At 51.1% G+C, this 23,561-nt stretch overlaps 1 protein-coding gene across 4 annotated transcripts in view; it reads left to right on the forward strand.

Annotated features, from left to right (window-relative positions):
- The window catches only part of AXIN1 (axin 1), a 76,359-nt gene that overhangs the window by 7,802 nt on the left and 44,996 nt on the right, over nt 1-23,561 (forward strand). Inside the window, exons 1-2 of one of the 4 annotated variants that reach the window (XM_072349451.1) lie at nt 3,428-3,624; nt 5,598-6,563. In XM_072349451.1, coding sequence (XP_072205552.1) covers nt 5,686-6,563 — 878 coding nt within the window. In that variant the 5' untranslated portion in view covers nt 3,428-3,624; nt 5,598-5,685. Of the gene's footprint in view, nt 1-3,427; nt 3,625-5,597; nt 6,564-23,561 lie in introns of those variants that run through there. The other 3 variants (XM_072349454.1, XM_072349452.1, XM_072349453.1) reach the window with 3 other exon arrangements.

The raw sequence follows: 23,561 nt of genomic DNA on the forward strand, positions 1-23,561 counted from the left end.
GCTGGTCCCAGACATTCACTGGGAACCTCACACAGCTGATAGAAGCATCCAGGAGATTCCTAAACCCACTGAAGTTAACTTCTTGGTACAGGCACTAGGGGAGTGTTGGAGGTCAAGCAAGGGGGCAGATGGATGGCTTGGCCGAGCAGGGATTGTCTTGTAGAGCTTAGGTGGAAAAGGGAAGTGCAAGGCAGGAGTAAGGCTATAAAACTGACCGAAGGGGGAAATGATTGGCTTGGGTGTGTTGGCCTTTACCCTTTCAGACACAGGGGAAGCAAAGGAAGTCCTGGAAGATCCTGCAGTCTGATTCCTCCCAAGGAACACCTGATCCGGATTTTCACTCATTTGATATCCACAAACGAATCCAAAGTTGGTAATGCCGGCCCTAGGCAAAACTTAGAGACTGGGCTCCTTCGTGTGGGTGAAGCAACATGTGAAAAGCAGCAGTGTGACTCCAGAGGGAGCCCATGGCTCTCGCTATTGTGAGAAACAGGAAATGAAAGAGGGAGAGCTTGGCATGAGCCCGGAGGGTATTCACCCTACAGAGAGGTGGCTGCCTGGCTACACCTTACCTGCCCTGTAGGCAGACTGAGGATCTGATCCTGCTGTGGATGAGAAGCAATGAACAGCTGGGGCAGAGATTTCCCTCCTGAATTTCTCAGGAAAGCAACATGTGCCCGTGCACTTTGGCTCTGCGCATTCTGCTGCACCCCAAACTGTTATCCCACCCCAAACTGTTATCCCACCCCTTCTCACCACCCCTTGCCTCGGGGAGTCTCTTCTAACAATTCTTGTCTCTTACAGAGATATTTGGCTTCAGTTTCTCATGTTAACTCCGTTCGGGCCACAAATTCTTTCTGGGCCTTTCTATGAGAGATGCAAAGCTCTCTAATACCTGATAGTCTTTCACCCATGAAGCTGCTTAAGCACTATAATCAGGGCATCCCTCAGGCTCCTTTGAACTGAGGAGGCTGCATTTCTCAGTCAAAGCAACTTCTCTAGAGCTGGCGTCAGCTGAAACTCTTGTAAGTTTTCCCCATCCTTTTCCAGACGCGGATGCTGCACTCGGGTACGCTGTCCTACACGTGGCTGCCCTCACTCGCCATTCCACCCACCTACAACCACACAGCGACTTCCACTGCCCTGTTCCCACAACCAAGGCAGCCCTTAACTGCAGCTCCCAGGTGGCACCCCCAGGGCTCTGCTGTTCCTGCTCTGTTTTCCTTCCTCCCAAGCTAAGCTGCCTCCCAATCGACCCTTTGCAGGACGCAGGTTGCTGTGAGATGCAGCGCTCTGTATGAATTCTCCGCTCCTTGGAGGTGTCATTTTGCAGCTGCTCACATCCAACCACGTTTTATTTGCCTGCATTCAGCTTATAAAGTTTTCTGCAGCTGTCTTGACCTCGTCCGTGTCTCCTGCCCCCCTCGTTTCCCCAGCCCTTGCATTTTTCTCAGCGGGGCTTTTTAATCTATTTCTAGACCATTGATGAAAATGCTGAATAGCACCGGGCTTCAAACCCTGCGGACACCCACTGAGCGTGCTCCCATTCTGCAAGGATTCCCCATTGATGCCTGTGGGTTTGCCAGCTCCCAGCCCCTTTAAGGTGTCCCTCTTGATGTTGTGTTGTGCTAATTTTTAATCAGAACACTATATGGATTAAGTCACATGCCTGAACAGAGTCCAGGTCTGTTATTTCTATGCCGTAACCTTTATCAGCCAAACTTGTAATCTCTTCAAAGGATGACATCAGAGTTTGACAAGAGCTATTTTCCAGAAGCCAAGCTGATTGCATTAATTACATTCCCATCCTTTAATTCTTTACCAGCTGAATCCCACATCAGCTTTTCTATTATTATGCCTGAGATCAGTGTTGCACTGTTACATGTAAATCAGCTTTCGGCATCACTCTCATGAAAGAGCCTGAGGACCAGCACCATCCTGTTGGGCTCCGGGCTGGAGCCAGAAAGGGAGCGTCGCCGCCTGGGGTGAACTTCTGTGCATTCCAGAAGGCTGAAAAATGCTTTATTTTCTGAGAGCATTCCCTGAAACACACAAAAACAAAGCACAAGTGTCAGAAACCGTGGAGCACGCAGGTACGTGCCATAGAATGCTTCCAATCCCTACCAGAGATCTCTCTGAGCCACTTCTGATTTTTAGAGGGCTGCTTTATGACTTGTTTGCTGCTCAGCTTCTGGGATCATACCAAGGGGTCTGCATGCTTAGTCCAGGGCTCTGACCACGCTCACTTTCCAGGGCAGAAGCTGGCTGTGTTTCTTTATAGGACTACTCTTGCTTGGCCTCTGCATGCATTAACCCCTTTCATCTCTTTGCAGCTCTCGCAGGCAGCACTACGGGCAGGACACAGTCCCCCGTTCCCTCTCTCAGGTCTCCATGTTGTTTCCCCCATCTCAGCCCGTGCACTGCCACCTCTTGGCGAGCTCCTTTATTTCTCTCTGCTGCAGAACTGCTCGGCTCAGAGAAGCAGGAGACAGCAGCTCTTTGAAAACGGCTCTGTTTGCAAAGGCCAGAGCCGCTGGTGGAGCAGCTATCCGCACCCCTTCATCCTTTGCCTCACGTCTGCACGCTTCTGGGAAGTGCTCAGCTAAGTACATGCCACGGCCGAGCAGCCAGGCCTGCACTACCATAGAGCCAGCACGGAAGGTCACTGCCCATTCTCAGCAGAGCTGCACGGCAGCCCCTTGTTGTGCCACACTGCTGGAATCCTCCTCTGCACGAGCACCTCCTGGGCTGCATCCTGCCCAGCATGTCCGCAGAGCTCTTATGGGTTTATTCTGCCCAGACCGTGCAGAACAAAACACAGAGAGGCAGCTCTCTGCTCCTCGCCAACCTCCGGAGCTGCTCCGAACAAAGCAGGGCTCAGTGGGGCTCTCCTGAGGTCTCCGTTCCCGCCTCACTCCCCACGAACCCCCCGGCACTGTGCCTGGCGGGGCACGAGCTGCGGGGCGCCGGCGGCCGCGCGGGGCTCAGTGAGCGCCGTGCTTTGTCGCTTTGTCCCCGCCGGTCCCGCGGGCCGCTCGGTGCCGTGCCCTCAGCTGGACGCGAACCCCTCGTGCGCCGCGCAGGGAGCTCGCTGCCAGGCCTGCCCTTGGAGATGGAGGGCCGGCAGGGCCGGGAGTTCGGTGCCGGGTCCGGAGGAGGAGGAGCCGCGGCCGGGCGAGGCCTGGGGCGGCCCCGTGCTAACAGAGGGGCACCGGGCACGGCTGGCACGCTAACGCTGCGGCCGGAGCCGCGGCCAGCCCGGCAGTCGGCTCTCGAGAGCGGACGCCGGACGAGCCCCGCGCGGCGCCTCCCACGGGCCGGGCCGGGCCCGGTACCGCTCCGCCCCCGAGGCCGCTCGGCGCGGGCTGGCGGCGCGGCCGGGCTCGCAGTACCGGGCGGGGGCGCGGGGGGCGCGGCTGAGCCGCTCTCCCCGGCGCTGCGAGGCAGCGGCGCAGGCGGAGCGGAGCGGGGCTCGCTGCTCTCCGTGTCGCCGCCAGAGCCAGCGGCCGCGGCCATGGGCGTCCCGGGCCGCCCGCTTTGTGCCGCCCCGCCCGCCGCCCCGGGCCGCCGCTGTTGAGCCGCATGGGCCGGGCCCCGCGCCGCCGCCGCCGCTGCTCCGTGCGGGTGAGTGAGCGGGCGGGGAAGGCGGCCCCGAGCCCAGGCCCTGCGCCGAGGCCGCGCCGGAGGCCGCCGCCGTGCGGGCGGAGCGGGGCCGCGCCGGGCGCCGCCGCGCCGGTACTAGGCCGCCCCGGGAGCGGGAGGAGGGGGGGGGTGGGCACGGACCGGGCCGCGGCTGGGCGGGGGTTGGGGGGGGGGGGAACGGGGGCGGCTCCCCGAAGTTGCTCGGGGGCGGCGGGGCGGATGGAGCCCGCGCACGTCGGGGCAGAGCCGGGGCAGCGCCGCTTCCCGCGGAGCTCCGAGGCCGACGCCGCCGCGCACCGGGAGGGCTCCGCGCCACCGCCGCGGGCCGCGTCCTGCGGGGAACTTTGAGCTGGGCGGGAGGCGGCGGCGGGCCGGGAGCGGGGACCGCGGGCCCGCAAAGGTACCCCGTGCCGGGTCGCACCTCGCCGCCACAATGAGCGGCGTGCCGCGTGTGCCACATCCCCGAGGGCGGCTCCGGCCCCGCGCTTCAGGCAGCGCCTGCTCGGGGTTCGGGGTCGGGAAGGTGGGAGCCCACGGGGGCGAAAATCACACGCAGCCGCAACGTGCTGGGAGATACGGCCGCGTTTGGCGGTACCGTGCCTAACCTCAGCGCGGTGCCTGCGTGTTCCGTGCGGCTCGGGCCGGCTGTGGGTGACAGCGGGCTCGCTCTTAGGGCAGAGGGGTGCAGCAGCGCACATAGGGCCGGGCAGCTCCCATCCCGCCGCTGCCGGTCGGTGGCACGCAGGTGGGCTGTAAGGACGGCACTCGGGCTTAGCGGTGGGTTTCGGTTCAGCTGAGGAGAGGAAAAGGGGCAAAAAGGCGGAACGTCCAAAAGATGCGTTCGTGTGGGTGCGGTGAGCTCGGCTGAAACGCGTGTCCTCGCTGTATCTTAGTGTGCAATTGATTTAACCCGGCGCGAGGAGCAGCGTCAGGCAGCGGGTGCTTGGTGGTACTTGGGGCCTTGGGGCTGACGGGGTTCAGTGAGACACAACTTCTGCTGCTTGCAAGAGCCAGTCCAGCTGCTTTGAAATGATGGTTACCGCGTTAGCAGGGAAAGTGGCAGCCCAGGGATTGTCTGGTGCTTTCCCCTCCCTCCCCTCACCTCCCATCCTCCATGTTGGCTCGCTACCTTCTTTAAAACACCGTGTTTGATCACGTCTCCTTGTAGAGGCGATCTTCTCATCTTCCTTTATTGAGCTGGGTAGGATTTCCCAGGCGTTCAGCATGCTGTGCTGTTAGCTCCAGTGAACCTTTTCTCAATGGCCTCTATGAGAAATGATGGCAGACCCAAAGCCCTGATCTGTCGTGCCCGTTTGAAGCAAGAATGTTGTTCACGTGCCCAGAGTTTTGGGGTTGGTGATGCATTTGGAGTCCCCTAGAGCAAGGTGAACCAGTGCAGTGTGCCTCTGAAATGCAGAGGGGAATGTCACACCGGTATGTCAGTGAGTGTACAGAAGACACTTGTGTTTGGTTAAGGTGTAATCTCAGCTTTGCTACCAGCAGAATTTACTCTTAGAATGTTTTTCACAAACATTGCCTTAAATTCCTTGTTGAGGGTGAGAATTTCCTAGGTTGGTAGCCAGATAGAAACATACTGCCTTGATTCGACTTGGTGCATGTGCTGGCCAGTTAGGCTCAGCAAGAGGTTATCGTCAGGCTGTAGAAGTGAACGTGTGTCCTGTGGGCTGTTCAGCACTCAGCACATGAGTGTACATCTCTTGGCATGGGGAATAGCACATCCTGCAGTCCTGAGCACTGCCCATAGTGTGGGGCTGGGGGCAGTGAGCCTGTGGTACTGGTTGTGCTGAATGAATATGAAGTTTTGGGATCTTCTTAGTCCTTTTTAGAATGAGAGGGTTTAATACAGTAATCAGGGAGGGCAAAATTAGTAGCTCGTAGCCTGAGAATGTTTATTTACAGCGATACTTAACGGATTTCTGTCTTATCTGTTTCAGCAGAACGAACGTGTTCACCTTGGAGATACAGATATTGGTGATCTGAGATTTCGGCTCTTCTCCTGCTGTTCAAGCAAGTGCCAGAAAGATGAATATCCAGGGGAAGGGCTTCCCTCTGGACCTCGGAGGGAGCTTCACTGAGGATGCTCCAAGGCCACCGGTCCCCGGTGAGGAGGGTGAGCTTGTGTCCACAGATCCAAGGCCAGTCAGCCACGGTTTCTACTCCAGTAAAAGCGATGTTGTTAGAAATGAGACCTCCACCGCAACGCCGCGCCGCTCCGATTTGGATTTGGGGTATGAACCTGAGGGGAGTGCTTCGCCAACTCCACCCTACCTGAAGTGGGCCGAGTCGCTGCACTCCTTGCTCGATGATCAAGACGGTATCAATCTCTTCAGGACTTTCCTGAAACAGGAGGACTGTGCGGATCTGCTGGACTTCTGGTTTGCCTGCAGTGGCTTCAGGAAGCTGGAGCCGTGTGTGTCCAATGAGGAAAAAAGACTCAAACTGGCAAAAGCCATTTACAAAAAGTACATTCTCGACAACAACGGCATTGTGTCCCGGCAGATCAAACCAGCCACAAAAAGCTTCATAAAAGACTGTGTCATGAAACTGCAGATTGACCCTGACATGTTTGACCAGGCCCAAACAGAGATTCAATGCATGATAGAAGACAATACCTACCCTTTGTTCCTTAAGTCGGATATTTATTTGGAATACACAAGGACAGGTGGGGAAAGTCCAAAAATTTACAGCGATCCAAGCTCAGGATCTGGGACAGGTAAAGGGCTGCCTGGTTATCTGCCTACTCTGAATGAGGACGAGGAGTGGAAATGTGACCAAGACACCGAGCCTGAGGCCAGCAGGGACTCCGCGCCCTCAAGCAGGCTCACCCAGAAGCTGCTTTTGGAGACTGCAACCCAGCGTGCCACCTCGACCCGGCGGTACAGTGAGGGCAGGGAGTTCAGGTACGTGCGTGCGCCAGCTGGGCCCTTCCTTGGGGGCCTCCAGGTGCCCCTGGGGACTGCTGTGAGGTTGGAGTTGCTGGGAAGCAGGGGGTGTTTGGCAGCTGTGAGTGCTTGGGGCTGGTCGAGCATCAGCATGGAACAGTGTCACGTGGGCGTTAGGTTGAAACACAGCTTTACCTGAATGTAGTGTGCGTTATTTGAAGGGTGTCTTTGGCTGTTCCTGGCCAGTTCCCCTGAATCACCTCTGCAATCTGTTCTTTGCTGTGAGGAAATGCTGCTGAACGTGGTCTGGGTGTAGGTAGGAGGTGGTGGACGGTGCAGAGCTGTGGGCAGCCCCAGTCTGCACAGAGCAGGCAGAGAGCTGCGGTGTCAGGCTGGCCCGTAGCCTGCAGTGACGGAAGGTCAGTGTTCAGTTACAGGAGTGCAGATGAGTACAGCTCGTGGTAAAACCCCTTGTAAATATACAAGGAAATGGTGATGAGCCACAACTAGAGGCTGCAGGAAGCTTGCGGGAAATACCCTAACGTCTGTAATGTGTCTGTGGGTCAAATGGGGTTCATGATGCTCCCTGTAAGTGCTATTGCTTTGCAGTCAAGATTTCTGATAGTGGATTCCAGCCAAACCCAGTTAAAATTACTCCGTGTTGCAGCTCTTCCCCTCATCACAACATCTGATTTTCTGCTCTAGACGAGTTGCCCAGTTTTCCAGCCTGTGCTTTTCTTTGGGTCCCCCACCCATTCCCAGCCAACACGCGTTTTGAAACTTGCTGAGAGCTCAGTTAAAATTCCAGACAATTAACTTAGCGGGGAGTTCTCTGGGATCAATAAGCATGTGTGTGTGTAACCCCTGCTGAATCAACAGAACGCAGCCAGACACACATTCCTCCTCCTTTAAAATAAAATCTCCTTGTTTTAAGACCTGCTTGGGCTGAGATCTGTCACTCTGTGATGGTTACAAAATGAAGTAGCCAAACTGTCCTCATTGAAGCTGCGTTTCTGTGCTTCCTCTCCCCACGCCGTCCCTTTATGCTGGCAGCTGGACGTGCGTCCCACCCTGCACGAGGTCTCAGTGCCTTTCAGATGGCAAAATGTTCTCATTTTGATCTCTGTTTTCAAACAGATTTAGAGGAGGGGGTTCTGCATGTGAAACTCAGGGAAAAAAAACAGCAGGAATTGGTGTGAACTCGTGCTGTTTTAATCAGGAGGCTGAGAAACAGAATCTGTGAGTCCTGGGACTTTCTCATGGAGTTAATAAAAACCTTGAGTGTTTCTTGCAGTGGGTTTGCCCCGAGTGCTGGGTACTGACTGGATTGGACTAGAAAAGTCCACAATTGAAGTGTCTTTTTATGTCAGCAAGAATGGCTTAAGACTGGCAGTGACTTGCTCAAGTTGAGTTTAGTTTCTGTTCTAGAGCAGGTAGTGAAAACCTGCATGAATGCTGCATTCCTCGAGTCCTGCTTCAGAAAAAGTGCTGTTTATGCATTACCTGAATGCATCCGTGCCAAACTCAGAAATACGTTATGAAATAGAAATATTTTGGGGTGGCATTCCTCAACCTCGTGCATTTTCTGACTAGATTGGAACAGCCCAAAATAAATCTTTACCTAGGGGATGGAGGTCAGGAGAAACATGCTGCTGTTAATTTGTTGTGTCTGACAGCCTGTCATTGTGGCTGCAGACACTCCATTGACCTGCTGGGTCCGGAGGCTGGGACGTGTTTACTGTTCTCACCAGAGCAGGAGTCATTTTGGAGCCTGGAGTAAGTAACTGAAAATGAGTGATTGTTTATTTGAAGTGCTGGTCTGTCGGCTGCAGTAATGTCCAGAGCATCTCCATGGAAGATGGGTGCTGCTCAGTAGGGTGATCTATGCATTTTGTTCTAACAATCTGCTGAGATCCTAATTTAGGAGTCTGATTGTTGGTCTCTGTGCAAGCCCTTGTGGCTGAAATAGCTTGCTTCCTGAACACTGCATCGAAATAGCTGCCTCCAACAGACTGCTTTTCAAACAGCGGCATCTTAACGTGCAAACGTTTCTGCTTTCTCCTGCCTTGGAAGCTGGTAGAGCTGTGTGCAGCAGGGAGCGATCCTTGTGCCATGGTTGGAAGGCTGAGTCTGTCCTGATTTGGTTTGAACGTTTCTACAGACTTTTTTTTTTCCTTTGTGGAAGAATCTCTCGTCTCTGTTGTGGAGGGAATGTTGCAATAAGCTGTTTTGCGTTATAGCTGAAGGCCTGTTTAATCTTCACAAGATTTAACGTCTATTCCTTGGCTTCCATGGAAACTCTAAATAAAGAGGAATCTGACCAGATGCAATAGGAGCGTGTCTCTGGTAGCCAGGGAGCATCTTGAATCGGCTCCAATTCTTTTTGCAGCAGCAGGTTTGTAAATCTTAATGCCATATTTCTGTGCCCACGAGTGTAAAAGTGCTCCAAGTGCAGAAGGCAACGTGCTGTTAGTGCTGGGCGTTTGGAAGGTGTGCAAGTGTGCGTGTATGTGGGAATATCCCAAAGCAAAAAGCACTGCTGTTACCCACTGCGTCTTTGTACGCGTAGGAAAAGGCCAATAGTCATTATAGTTAGGCTCCTGCAAATTAATTGGACATTGGTTATGGATCAGTGAACTTCAAAGAGGGCAACCCCTGAAGATCTCAGGCATTAACTCTCAGCTTCCGAAACCGACACTAACGTGGTTGTGAGCGCAGCTAAATCTTTCATTAACCTTCTTCTGACACACCAGGACTGGGTTTTTCAGATACGAGGAGCAGAAATTACAGCCGTGCCTTAGAACTGCCCTGCAGCCCGGTTTTCAAGCACTCCTGCAAAACAGGCATGTTTTAAGAATTGGGAAAGTCGGCACGTGGTGCCAAACCATCGCATCACGGCTGTGCTGCTGTCTGATGGGTCCCTTCTGTCATCTCTTCAGCTCTGCATCAGAAGGATTTCCCCGTCTGCTCCCGGGGCTTTGGGGAGCAGCACTTGCAAACTCTGCCTTTGGTTTCCGTGGTGGAAATGGAGCAGACTGGGTGGTGTTATGGGGGAGCAGCTCTGTGTTCCTCTGAAAGCCCAGAGGTTGGTTCTTCCCATCACTTTGTTTGTTGGATCTGTGTGTTTTGGTATGTGGTGTGTTAAAAGTGAAACCTGAAGGAGGGGGGAAGAGTGGACAGGTTGTGGCAGGTGAAGTCTCCCATCAACAGATATTGATGGGCTGAGGAAAAGGAACGTCACAGGCACTGACACAGAAATGTGCATGTGGAAACCTTGATTTACACTTCTTTCATTATTAGTTTTTAAGGGAAGCTGGCTCCATGGTCTTAGTGTTTGCTTCCACGGCACTAAGCTGACCAAGCTCACAGCTTTGCTCAGTGTTGGTGATTCAAGTAGAAAGGCCACATGCCATCAGGAGAGTCCCTGTGCTGATGCCCACATGCTGCAGCCGTGCTGGGCATCAGTGGAAGCAGCTCTCCCCAGGACACTGCTTGTTCTTCATAATAGGGTGCTGAGCAAGAGGAGCAGCAGCTGAGGGAGGCTGTAGCGGGATGCAACACCTCTAGTCAGAGACTCGTCCCAAACCTCAGTGAGTAATGCTGCATTGCAAGAGAGAGGAGCAGCAGGGCCTGGTTCAGGGCAGGTGTGGGATCTCTGCTGCGTAGGTTACATCAGCAGGCTGACAGTCACAGGTTTGGCCTGCATCAGGAAGGAGCTGAAATTTAACTGGCAGACTTAATTTTGAGGCTTGCTGCTTCATTAACAATTAAATATTAAATTGCACACTTCTAACTCAAAACGATGCGGTGAAGGAGTTAATTGTGCTGAGTGAGCAGAAGGCTGGAGATGTGCAGTCACAGCAGCTGATGCGGAACAGACTGCATTCAGACTGTCCCAGGTTTGCATCGCTGTCTTACCAGCACTGCCTTGAGCTGAAGAATCAGCACGTGTGTCTGTGAGCTGAGCCACTGGAGCTTCAGGGGGAGCATTTGCTGTGTATGAGGCTGTTCGTTATTGTTGTACCTGTATGTAACAACAGAAGAAAAGTGTTGGCCTCAGTCTGGTAGCATGGAGCTTGTGTTGGCACCAAGGCTAGGTGTGTCTGACCCAGAGGTGTCTCATTCAAGTGCTGTCAGCATCCACAGAATGGAAGATGGGACTCTGGATGGGCAATTGGACATGTTTAGTAGGGGAAGTAACCAAAAGTGCTGCCCACCACCTCTGCCTGACTCAGATGGCATCTCTGCTTGTTTGCTTTGTCCTTTTTTCCCTTTTGCCTCTTTAATCTTTTTTCGTGCCGTGCGTCATATTCGTTCTGTTTAGGAAGCACTGCTAGTGCTCCAGTGGTATCTCCTTTATAAGCAATGCTGCAGTTGGCTTGGAAACACACACAGGAGTGTCTATTTCTTAACATATTTACATTTTCAGAGGCTTGGGACAAGGCTACCAGAGAAACTACCTCTAGTTCTGTCTGTAAGAACAGAATTATCAGGCAGCAGCAATTCTCCTTTACCATGGGCAGAAGGGCTGGGGTGGAACAGCGGACACGTGGCTGCTGCCTCACAGTGCTCCTTGGGTTGTGTGGGGTCTGTGGGATGCCAGGAGGACTATTTGGGTCCCGTTTCAAGTAATTTTAACTCAAACAGGCCCTAAACTTTTTCTTCCAATGGTGACCCTGCCTTTGTGTGTGACTTGAAGTACTAGCTAATGGCTTCAATTAAAACTTCTGGGCCCGTAGCACCACTTGTAATCGTTACAGTCCACAACCATGTGCAGAGCAGTGGCTGTTTCCAAACTGAGGAAAGCTGCAGTAGAATAGTTTGGGTTCTGCATTGTTCTTGCCAGAAGTGGCTGTGATGGGGGAGGCAGGGTCTGATGCTGATAGCAGTGGGTGCTCGTGTTGTGACTCCGGGGCTATAAGGTTTACAAGGCGAGGATGGGTTGTGTTTTTGCAATACATTGTTAAGCTGATGAAACTTCTGCATGGAAATGCTTACATTAACAGCATAAAGTATTTATACTGGCATTCGCCAAGTCTTAAAACGGACTTTAATTGAAGAAGAATGCCTTTTGTGCCCGTAGCTTTACCTCTGCACAAATCAAGATGAAGAAGTGTTGTAGTTGTTATTTGCTTATGGATCAGTGTTGGTATTGGCCCCCTGAGATGGTGTCTCCATTACCTCTTTATCCGGCATTCTGGAGCTCTGGAGCCACGTGGGATGTGAACAGCAGGCTTCCTGGCAAACAGAGCTTTGACTTGTACGTGTTTGGTCTGATGGAAGGTTTTGCTCTGTCTTGACTACTTTTATAAACAGTTCGATGGCATTTGCTAAAGATTTCTTTTCCCCTGTTTTCATGCATACTGGCAATGACAACACAAACCATGAAAGTCTGTATTTGGGGAACGAGGCTGCAGATGGGGCTGGTTTGAGTTGTGCTGTGTTTGGAAGGAGCTGGGTACAGAAGAGCAGAATGAGAAGTGGATGGGTGTGAGGAAGCTGTGGAGCATGCCCAGGAGGTGAGGCACGCTGTTCACCTGGGGTCTGATCTGCGGTTCTGCTCCAGCTTGGCTTTATGTTTTAAGAGTTTCTTTGTTGGCGCTATAATGGACTAATCCCTTGAATAATTAGTTACTATTGGATGTTTTAAAAACGACTGCCTCTCGGATTTGTTCTCTTTAATAGTGCTTGATTTATAGTCCTTTCTTTAATAATCCTGGGTTTATTAACAATTGGGACAGAGTGTGAAATCCTGTTACGCCGAGCTTTCTTGGTGGGAAAAGAGTGGAGGAGGACACAGGAGTGCTGGGGGAGCACATGCTGGTCTCACGCCGTGGTATAGCTTCTGATCTATCCTACTGAAGCTCTGGGGCTGTAGAAAGTGCCCCCAGAAATAAGTGCTGTGGAGAAACCTGCTTTCAGCCATGACCGTATGTGCAGAGCAGAAAATTGCAGTATAACATCTCAGAACAGAGGTACTCGTATCCTAAATCAGTTCCTGGAAATATCATTGGATTATTAGGCTCATCCTCAAATCCATTAAGCAAATTACAGTTAATCAGTCAAATAAAAGAAGGAAGATCTTTAGCAAGGCCCTGCCTTTTGAGCCGCGTGGAGAAGCTGCAGTAATATTTTAATTTTCCGTCTGTCAGTGAATGTATTCAATCATTTCACTTCCTTGTGGAGGACTGGAAATTAGAAACTGAGGTTAATTATCTGCATTAAATGAAATATGTGAAGACCACAAAAGCGAAAACCTTCACAATTCGGTATGGTCTGTTAAGCTAGGCAGACTGCTTCAGAAAGAGAGGGGTGATTTCTTTCCTTGTTTTGTTCCGATTGAAGGGTTTTAGTCACAGTAATTGAAATGATTAAAAAGTCAAATTGCTTGCGAGTGTAATTGGGAGCATCTCTGAGAGGATGTGGCACTGGGTGAGAGCTGCAGCAGAGGGTGAAGGGTTTGCATGGCCTCACTGGGCCTTGGGGGACCTTGCTGGGCCTTGGGGGACCTTGCTGGGCCACGCTGGGCCCCTGGGGTTATTTGCTTGTCAGAAGGCACGTGGGGTTCTGCTGTTGTAGCTTGTGCGTGGCTCCATCTTGCAGTGCCCTGGGAGACAATTCTGTCACATCCATAGGCCTGCAGACTGTAGGAAGCTTTGCAGCATTGTGGTCAGCACCCAGAGGTTTCCTTTCACCGTGTATTTCAAGTGTTTCTCCTGGAGTCACGCTCAGAAATGGAATCACAGCAGGTCACACTTGTGCGTGAAAGCAAAGCCGTCATTACTCACAGGCCTCGTGCGAGGTCTTCTCTGTTGTAAGACAGCGATGAATTTAAGTAGAAATGCTGTAGTTTTAAGTCAGATTATCCAAATTCTATAAATCCTACGTGGAAATTGGATTTTACCTTTGAAGACTCCAGAGTGCAATTTTCTGGTAAGATCTGGAGTTCTTTGGTCCTGTGGCCCCTGAGATACAGCTGCCTTCACAGTAGCAGCTTTTAGAATGAGTTTAGCTTGTTTCGATCAAAAACATTCAGAGATGGGGAAAAAAGCTCTGTAAAATGTTCCACTGAAGTGGTCAGCGTCAGGACCCCATTAGTCCCTGCACTGAACTCTAAACCTAATGACCAGAACCTATTGGCTTTTCTTTTTCCTTCCTGTCCCTGTATCTTCCACCTTCCCTGTGCCATCATCTGTCCACTCCCTCTTTGCACTTTCCTTTTTGGTTTCTCTTGTTTCTATAGCTTTAGTTCTTTGTCGTTTTGTCTCCTCGGTGTGTTCACATCACTGCCCTTGGCTGGAAGAAGGAGAGCAGTATTGTGAGGAGGTGGAATTGCCTTTTTTTTTCCCAGCAATCCACACTTAGAGCGATTTAGCTCTACTGCAAAGCCGTGCCTTTAGCATTCAACAGATTTACCCTTTTGAATCATAAATTTTGGTCTTTTTCTTGGCTGGCAATCAGCTTCGCAGACTGGGAGAGACTTATCTGGAAGAGTGGCTTCCTTGTTCTGCAGTTGCTGCCAGCCCCGTGCGTGCGCTGCCTTTGAGAGCTCCGGCCAGCACATCTATTCCTGCAGGGTTGGTTTTCTGATGGCTGAGGACCTCACTGAGCTTTCATGAGGGAAGTGCAACTCAGCCAAGTGCAGCAGAGCTCCTGGGAATTGCCGGTTAGGGTGCAGGATGAGATGTGCTGTGGCTGCATCCTACTGCAGTGCCTGAATTCGGGTAGTGTTGCCCTGGATGTGCTTGATGGAGATAAAAGCTGTAAAACAGTTTGGCACCAGGCATGCAAATGGATGCTGGGATGAAGTGATTGTTGCCCTCGAGGATCCCAAAAGAGGAATCAACAAATAGAAATTATTCTATTAGCAGGGGCAAAGTTCACAGGTTAACCATCATGTCAAAGTAATGAAATGCAGCCTTGATCTCCCGCACAAGGGCTTTATTGTGCATAAAGAAGAGTGCCCAAGCAAAGACATCAAGTTCTTGCGCTGTAATATTGCAGTGTCTCAAAGAAAAGGAAGCTCTTTACAGGCACCAGCTTCATTCCTGTTTCAAAAGATTGTAAAACACGACCTCAGAACCTCCTTGCTCTCCTTATGTCCAGGCCTGGGTTGTATTTCCACAATTCAATTTTATTTAATTTTATTTTTTAAATAAAAAGTTCGGATCTTTTGCTAAGAAGGCTTGTCTTTGTAATTCTAACTCACTCCATGTGACTGTCATAACATTTATTTGCTTAGGAAATGAAAAATGTTCCTTCATGAGCGAAGCCACAAAGTGAAGCTGGCAGGCTCAGGTACGTGCAGCGTGTATATTCTGCTGGTCTGCAGGCGTGGGGTTGCAGCCGTCACCCCTCACTGCTTGGCTGCTTGGTCCTGCTCTCTGCCATGGAAAGGAAAAGCAAAGGACTTCTTCTCTCTTGTGGAAGTGTTTGTATTTAATGCGTCTTTGAAGGCCTGCTCACTCAGGAACTAACTTTGTTTTCCTCTCTTGGGAAGAGCTGCTTTGAGAAGGCTCACTCTTCAAGATGGGCCAGTGCTAGGATGAATGCACGGGCTGGGTACAGGATGGAAATGGGCGGCAAAGGATGCACGGATGTGTCACCGTAGTGGGGGATTTGTCACACCATAAAATAGCACTGTGGTTTTTCCCTCCAGGTGTGTACAGGGAAGTCTGTGGCCTGGGGTGCTGTGAGCACTGCTGCTGGAGAAGGCAGAGCATCCTGCTGGCCCTGTCCATGTCCTTGCCTGCTGGCTTTGGTTCTTCTTAGGGTAGGCTGGAGAAGCCTGCTCCATCTGATCCTCCTTCTGGAGAGAGGGAGCTTTCCAGATGGGCCTGGGAAAAACTTTCCTTTTGTAATCCTTGAGATAACAGGTCACGCAGCTTCACCCAGTGATTCTTGCACAATAACTTGTGGTCAGGCTGAAGTGTCTATTTTAGAAAGGCATCCAAGTGAAGGGAGGTCATGCAGCATTTTTGTTACCCATGCCTGTGGTTACTTACTCTCACTGTTAGCAGTTTGTTCCTTAATGTTCCCTTCAGGTTTTTGCAGCCAGAATTTTTCGCGGCTTCCACTTCCAGCTTGGGCTCTCGGTATAGCTTTGCTCCGTGATACCTTTGCATATTTGAAGGAGCCTGCTGAATGGGTGTGAGTGCTCTCCCGAAGTGGCAGAAGCTTTGTTATGGAAGGCCCTCGGGTTTTATGAGACTTTTCAACCCTCCAGTCGACTATTAAACAAGCTGTAGCTTGTCACGGTTGACAAACCTTACGGCTGGTCTCAGACCTAACCTACCAGTTTAAAAGGCTGTATTCTTTTGTGTGCAGGTTTCTGGGTGGGGACCGTTGGCTTCGGAGAGAAATTAACTTGTGGCCTTTTTTTTTTCCCCCCCTCCCGCTTCAAATACGTTTAGTTTTCTGTTAGCTGTCCCGTCACTTCCAAACACCAAGAGGAAATGGCAGCCTGTGGTTTAGGACAGTGGATGGGAATGTGTGAGTGCAAAAAAAATAATTAACAAATCATCTGCGTGGTTGGCAACGGAAGGTAAACTGTAGGAAGTTTTGTAGAATGATTCATCCATAATTATTCAAAAACAAGTTGAATTTATTCTTAAGCTTTGGAGAAGAGTTCTTGCAAACCTGCCATTTGCCGCCTGTGATGTTTATACACCTGAGTAAATGCCTGTCTCAGCAGTTTGTTGGTGTCGAGGGCTCCAGATCTAAATCCCTTCAGAGGTGAACGCAGCACACCTTTGTCTCTGCCAGGGCTCCTGCCTTTAAAGTGCAAGCTGGTGAGGTCCAACCGGTCATAGGGGTGGCTGCTGTGGACAGGCAGGGTGCTGAGCCGCGCGCCGCTCCGGAGCTGCTTCGTGCACATTTGCTCTCTGTGGGTTTTATTGTATGGTCTGTCTGGGATGCAGAGACTGCCTGCACCTTCCACGTGGATTTTGGGAGTGTTGGAGCGTATTCCTTGTGTCACGGCACTGCAGCTGCTGGTGCTACCTGCCCAACCAGGCACAAGCTGGTATTGTATTTTCAGCCCTCAGTTTTCCAAGGAAGCTGGCCTGCACCGAGAGGCCTTTTTCAAATGCTTCCCTTGGTCTGTGATTGCCAAGCAGTTGGAAACACGCTGTGCTGAACTGGCTGAAATCCGTTTGTGGCGGTTGTTGTTTTTGTGCTCGCGGCTCGCTGCCCCGATAAGCATCCACAGGGCAGGGCTGCTCGGGGCCGGGAGGGCAGCGCTCCACGCTCAGCCCCAGCCGCAGTGGGCGTCACTGCAGAGCAATGCTTGGGCTTTCGTCACACCCGGGGCGCGTTTTCCTCCTGCCAGAGGCCCGCTGCGGCCGCGCTGCCTTTCCCTGCAGAGCAGCGTGATGGGCCGCTGCAGCCCCAGCCTGGCTGCGGGCATCTGCAGCTTTAGGCAAGAGCTCAAGCAGGCTTTTCTGATCCTGCAGCAGCCTTGGCAGAGCAGCCAGCCGGCCCCAGCTTGATCTGTTTTCCTTTCTTGATGTGGAGCTTGAGCTCCGCTCATCAGGAGCCGACTGCCCCTTGCAAATATCACTGCCTTGTGTTTGGCACACCCAGGGCTGTGTGACGTGGCTGGTTGGAGCTGTAATGAGAGAGTTGATATCTCACCGGTCTTACAGGGAAGATGCTGGCCTTCTGATCCTTCAGTGCCTTTACACGAGTCTTCCCCATGCTCAGAAGGGTGGATGCATCCCACAGCTCCATCCTCCTCCTCCAAAGTAAGATAGGTCTGAGAGTCAGCAGTTGCTTGGACTCAGCGGCTGGGCTTTGGTCCCTGACGGTGATGCCCTGAGTCAGCTCTGTGAGGATTGCTGTCTTTCTCACCTGATGTAGGTTCTTCTGTTTGGAGCTGTCAACCTCATTGGCAGCAATGAGGCTACAAGCAACCCTTTTTCCTTGTTAACTGCTGCCTGTGGCTTGGCACCAGTGATGCCAGAAACCCTCCCAAGTAGCTCATCTTGGGCTGTGGACTGGGGTGTAGTGTGTTGCCTCAGGTGGTATGGAGCAGGATAATCCTCTCATTTCCCAGCTTTGGAAATCATCATGAAGCCTGAGCTGAAGAAATAGGGAGGGACTGGAGCCAAACCTCCTGTTCCAGATGGGACAGTAATGGCAGGAACACCTATTGTCCACAGAGCTGTTGCCAAGCCACAGACAGTAATTAGCAGGGAAAGAAGTTGTGCTTCTTTTAAAATTTTACCTTTGTAAAACATTTTCCTTTTTAAATCAAATAAACATACATTGATACGCCAATGAGGTCAGTCCAGAGGGGCATTGCAAACACTGAGCCTGAGGCAATGCAGCATTGGGACTTGGAGCTATAGGGTGCCATGCGGCCTTCCAGCCTCCTCAGTATCATGACTTTGGCAGTAAGGGACCAAAGCACCTGCTTGAATGTTGAGTGTTCTGTATTTACAGCATGTAAGTAAATATAAAACGGATTAATTAATCTGCTTTGTTGATTAGGGCTGGAGCACTTCTCCAGTGAGGACAAGCAGAGGGAGCTGGGGCTGTGCAGCCTGGACAGGAGAAGGCTCTAGGGAGACCTCACTGTGGCCTTCCAGTACTTAAAGGGGTCTTATAAACAGGAGGGAGGCTGACGTTCTATGCAGTCCAATACTGATAGGACAAGGGGGAATGGTTTTGAACTAAAAGAGAGGAGATTTAAGTCAGATGTTAGTAGGGAGATTTCTGAAAGGGCAGCGGTGCAGGTCAGAGTTCCCTCTGAGCCCCAGGGAAGTGCCTTACCTGCTCTTTACTATCCATTCCACCTCCAGCTTCCCATGTGGACTGAGTAAGCACACATCCTTTCCTGGATAGAAGCACATGAAAGCTTGTCCTCTTTCAAGAGCATTGTTGGCTTTCCTTGCGTTAATCCTCCCTCCTTTCTTTCTCATTGGTCCCTCTGAGGCAAGATCAGAAAAGGCTATTCAGTACCTCACTGCAGCTGCTGAGAACTTCACTTCTCTCACCGCTGTCGGTAAGGATGTGGGCCACGGCCACCCTGCGTGCTGCTGACAGCCATCATGCCTCAAGCAGGAGGCTGTGCTGCTCTGGTCCTTGGAGGTCCCTTCCGACACTTCTGTGATTCTGGCTCTTAAATAACAGCCAGGCACATCCTCGTCTGTCACATGCATGTCCCGAGGACTTCATCAGCCTTTACGCAGCAATTAGCCCTGTAGAACCGTGTACTCTTACAGCTGAAGTAATGGCACTAACAGCTGTGTAAGTGGTGGCCAGGAGACAGGGAGCCACTGCTGGAAGGAATCATGGGGTAATAGGAGAGCTCTGCTGTGTGGTGGTGGTGCTGTTCCAGCAACCGCGTGAGCAAAGAGGACTTTTTTTTTCCACAGAAAAACCTGCACTGAAAGCGAGGAATGAAGCTGCCATGCTGTAACAATCACCTTTGCTGGATCATAGCCTTGTCAGCCTCTGCTCCTCTAGGGGGTCTTCTGAAATCTCCCATCTAAAAGGTTAAGCTGTAAAAATGAGAAAGGCATGTTTCCTTTCCTCTGTCGTTCAGTTTGCTGTTTGATCTCTGTTCTCATGCACTGACTGCGTGGGAGCTGCAGTATTGGGTTACAAACAGAGCGGGTGACCATTCCTTTTAAAAACTGCAGGGCTTGATTAAAATAGAGCGATAGGAATTGATGATTATTTTTTTTGTCATTGCTTGGATTGAGTTTATACGTGAGGATCCTCCGGTATCTCTTTAAATATCAGATGTGAAGTCTGTTCTGCTGGCGGCGGCATTCTCTGCAGGATGGCATTGGGAGAACGTGCATCTCAGCCCAGCACAGTGCAGGGGAATGGGCTGGGTGCTGCCTTGGGTGTCAGCAGTGATACATTCCAGGAACTCGTGCAGTATTTTTCAGAACCCAGCTTGAAAGTTTTGAGTGCAGATAGGGAAATATGTCATCTCTGTAAATGACGCTAAATTACCTGCAATTTGTTGGGAGTTACCGTTTCTAAGTGCTTATTGCATCTGTAGATATTTGAGGAAGCTTTTGATTATCCTGGGCTTATAAAATGTAATTGGTTATTTCTTAATTGTTGTCCTCTGTGAAGTATAATTACCCACGACGTAGAGCTTTTTATTTATCGATGCCGCAAACAGGAAATCAAGAGTGTCTGATGGAGGTGAGTTTGGGACTCCACCATAGCCTGCAACTGAATCAGGTGACTTGTCTGTTAGGAACCCGCTGTCCTCTGTTCAACTCTGGAGGCTTTCAAAGAACCCAGAAAGCTCCATTCCCCGAGATCCCTGTTCACATTGCTGTGTACCTGGGTGCAGACAGCCAGCTTGAATGGGCTGTGCCAGGTGTGGCTGTTGAGATCTGAAGGTCCACCTTAGCCCAGAGCACTGGGGGGCTGCTTCCCACCTCCTGCTCACTGCTGGGAGCTGACAGTGTGCTGTGCTTCAGGGACAGTGGGCTGTAATGAGGATGGACATGTCCCCAGCTGGGGTTGTACCCTCTGTGTGATGGTGGAGTGGTGGAAGGGAGCACTAACAGTGCTCATTCCTGGCTGGAGCCCTGTGCCAGGGCACTGCTCCCACACCTGAGGGCTTCCAGGACGTGTTCTGGTGTGTGTGTTTTCCTTAAATGCAGTCTGCAGGTTTAAATATCCACCTTATTGTGTCTTTAGAGCATGAATTAAAAGCACGAGCCGCTCGAGAGTCTCCCACAGAAACGTGTGGCTGATTCCGAAAATAGCAATGCCAGTTTCCTTTGAGGAACCACCTAAAAACAAAACCTTAAAATAACCCCCCCCTTTCTGCTCAGCTAACTCTGCACAAACACCCAGCCGTTGGGTTTTATTTTTGCTCTTTTGATGGAAGGCAGTGAGTCATTCACCCAACAGAGCTCCCATTGACTGCAAGGAGCGGTGCTGGGCCGCTGCGCATTGTTGGGGCTGGGCAGGGCTAGGCAGGCTCGGGCACCTCTCAGCAGCCCTGCAGATCAAAGGTGGTGAGTCAGGCTGCAGAAAGGCGAAGGGCCCAAATTAATTAATCTTGTTGGGTTTGTTTGTTGTTGTGTTTTTTTGTTGTTGTTGTTGTCAGTGGTGGTTTATTTAAACCCTGTTTTTAGTTAGCGGTAGGGGCACATATGCACATGCCAGCCCGTGTTGGTGCAAGCTCAGTTTTCTTGTGCCTCTTGAGCTGCCCTGGTGGGAACTCAGCCCGGCCTTTGATCTTCACCAGGGGACAGAGGTGCCAGCCTGCCTCTGCCCTGATAGCCGCGTTCCCACTGTGCCTGGGCAGAAGAGGGGAGGAGCAGGAGAGCTGCTGCTGGGGCAGGCAGGAGCCACGAGGTGCAGCCATGCCGGCTGACCAGCGGCTTTCCTCCTGCATTTCTGGCTCCTTTCCCCAGCATGGCTGGCTGCCAAAGGTGAGAGAACCACATCCACAAAGCTCACAGCTTCCAACACTGAGCTTTATCTGAGAATCAGGCCTTAAAGGCTATGAGCACGAAGGGCAGCGCCGACATCCCACACCCGGTGCCGGATTTCTCAGGGCTTGTCCCATCCCCCAGGGTTGCAGTGGGCACTGAAGGCCTCAAACTTGATGTTGGTCTATTAAATGCAGGTGCCACACACTTTGATACCTCGGGCCATTCCGCCCCAAGCGTTCTTCAGGTGCTGGGGAAACATGTGTTCACCTCCCAGCTCACCAGGCACGAGAAGCCGGCCAATTTTCAGCATAACGCACAATCTCAACTATTTTATTGCTTAATTTAGGCCATAAAGTCCCTTTGATGTGTTGTGTAATGCAACGTTCATTCTGAAAAAGTGGGTGGAGTAGCTTTATGGTATTATAAAAATAAATAAAATGCCTGGCAGGATTTTGAAACCACATGGTCATTCCTCCTCTATCCACAGATAAGTTGATTGTTGAGAGAGAAATCTTGCTTAATATCTAACTTTGGGTGATTTATTTCTCCAGAGCCCTTTCATCTCCAGTATGTATTGGGTTATCTGTGACTTCTAATCTGATTGTTTTAAGCGTGATCAAAGAAACCGAGAGAATGCACTTTATTTTCCCACTGTATGAATAGAATGTTGTTTGTACAGTGCATTACATCACCTGTTCCTGCTGTTCCTGAATTGTGCACCAAATGTTTGTGGTATAAATAGAATACATAATGGACTTTGTAGGGGGTGATGAAATTTGTTCCACTTGCTGAGTAAAACAGAGTTAACTAAATGAACGCTTTCTTCACACCCAGCTCTACCTCGACACACACCAACGCGGGCTGAAAATGTTTGGAATAACTCTTGTGTGGAGCACTGAGGTGGAATTAGGCAGCGTGGAGGAACCGCTTCGAAAATCTGCAGGAGACTGCAGGGCAGGCAGGGAGATTCCTGCCATTGGAATTGCTGGCATTCTTTCCAGGCTATGCAAAGAAGGATTTTGGCCCTCAGTAGCAGTGGCAGTGTTGTTGTAATCCGCGATGCTCTCAGGGTATGGAGGCAGGTTCTGCAGGGAGGTGGTTGCCTCTCTTGGGTGGCTGCTTGTGTTGGGTTTTGCACAGTGGCAGGTCAGTCTCTGACCTCGCAGCTCTCATTCCTGGTGGAGGCCTCCAAAGATGGGCCTGGGAACTGTATCTGATCCTAAAAATCCCGAACTCAAGGGAGGATGTTTGTTTTCTGGCATATCCTAACGCTTCGCCGCCATGTAGCCTCGGTGTTCTGCAGAGGACGGCTGTCTTTGGCAGCTGGACCACATCTCTTCCTGCTAACCTCTCCCATCCTCTGTAGGGGCACCCATCAGCTTTTTCCCTCTAAATATCTAATTGATTAATATATTTAACTTGGAACATTTGTTCTCAGCCTGTCTTTTCTTTGCCTTTTAGTTTGTTTCTTCATTTGCAGACCAGCAGAGTAATCTGTAGGGCCAAAAGCTTGCAGCTTGCTTGTTTTTCCAAGCTGTATCTGTTGGCCTGGAAAAAAAAAAAGAAAGAAGAAAAACAACACCTCTCCTTTCACCTCTCCTTTCTGACCTTGTCTTGACACACCTACAGGCCCTCATGAATATCCCACCCTGGGTAAATAGCTCATGTTTTTATTCCGAGGAGAGCTGCCGTGCACCAAAGGGTCAGGTATAAGCACTGGGGAGATAAGCGGCAACTTTATCTTAAGCAATTTCTCCTTAGGGTTTTTCTTTTCCCAGTCTGGTTTGGAAGTTCTTCTCATCTTGTCTTTAGTTGCTCAGGTTGCGGCAGCAGAGGGGAGGGATGTGGGGAGAGGACTGGAGCATTGCTTCAGATGCTGCTGCAGTTCACTGCATGAGGCAGGATCCAGATCAGCATGGTTTCTGCAGTTTGCTCCTTGCTGCAGCTGTCGTCATGTATAGGATGGAGAACTCTCAGAGTGAACTGAGCCACTCTGCAATTTCTTTGCAGTGAGTTATAGGAAAAATGGGTTTGTGTTTCCCCCTTGAAAGCTGTGCAGAACCAGCATGGGACTGACTGAGTCTTCACAAGTTTCCCAGTGGAGTGCTAAGTGATGGGAACAGCAGCACAGTTCTCTGGTGTCCTGTCCACAAGCTTGCTGCCGCTGGTTGAGGTGGTGATGCAGAGGTCTCTCTCTGGAGATTGGCAGGCAGCATCGCATTGCTTGCCTCAAGGACATATTGCAAAGGTTGCCTGAGCTTAAGCGCTACTCAGTTATTGTTTGCACAGTGGTTGTGTTTGGAGGTCCCCTCTCTCCAAGCTGCAGGGAGGGAATGTTATAATTTCCAGTAGGGTGCGGGTTTTTCCAGCCCTGGAGGAGCAGAGTCTTGGTGAAGGTTCAGCTGCATTTTGCTGTGGTTTGCCCTGTCCATCTGCAGCTGCTGGGATGCCTCTCTGTCTGATCCTGTGGGGCAGAAGGAGTCTGGATTTTCATCTGCATCGTGGCTTGGTGCAGCAAGGAGCCGAGCTCGGTTCATGGCTGTTTTATTGCTGGCATGGCAGATCCCAGAGAGTTCTGGTTGGGCTCAGTAGACTC

Source organism: Excalfactoria chinensis, chromosome 14 (genome assembly GCF_039878825.1).
Source record: "Excalfactoria chinensis isolate bCotChi1 chromosome 14, bCotChi1.hap2, whole genome shotgun sequence".
NCBI lineage: Eukaryota > Metazoa > Chordata > Aves > Galliformes > Phasianidae > Excalfactoria > Excalfactoria chinensis.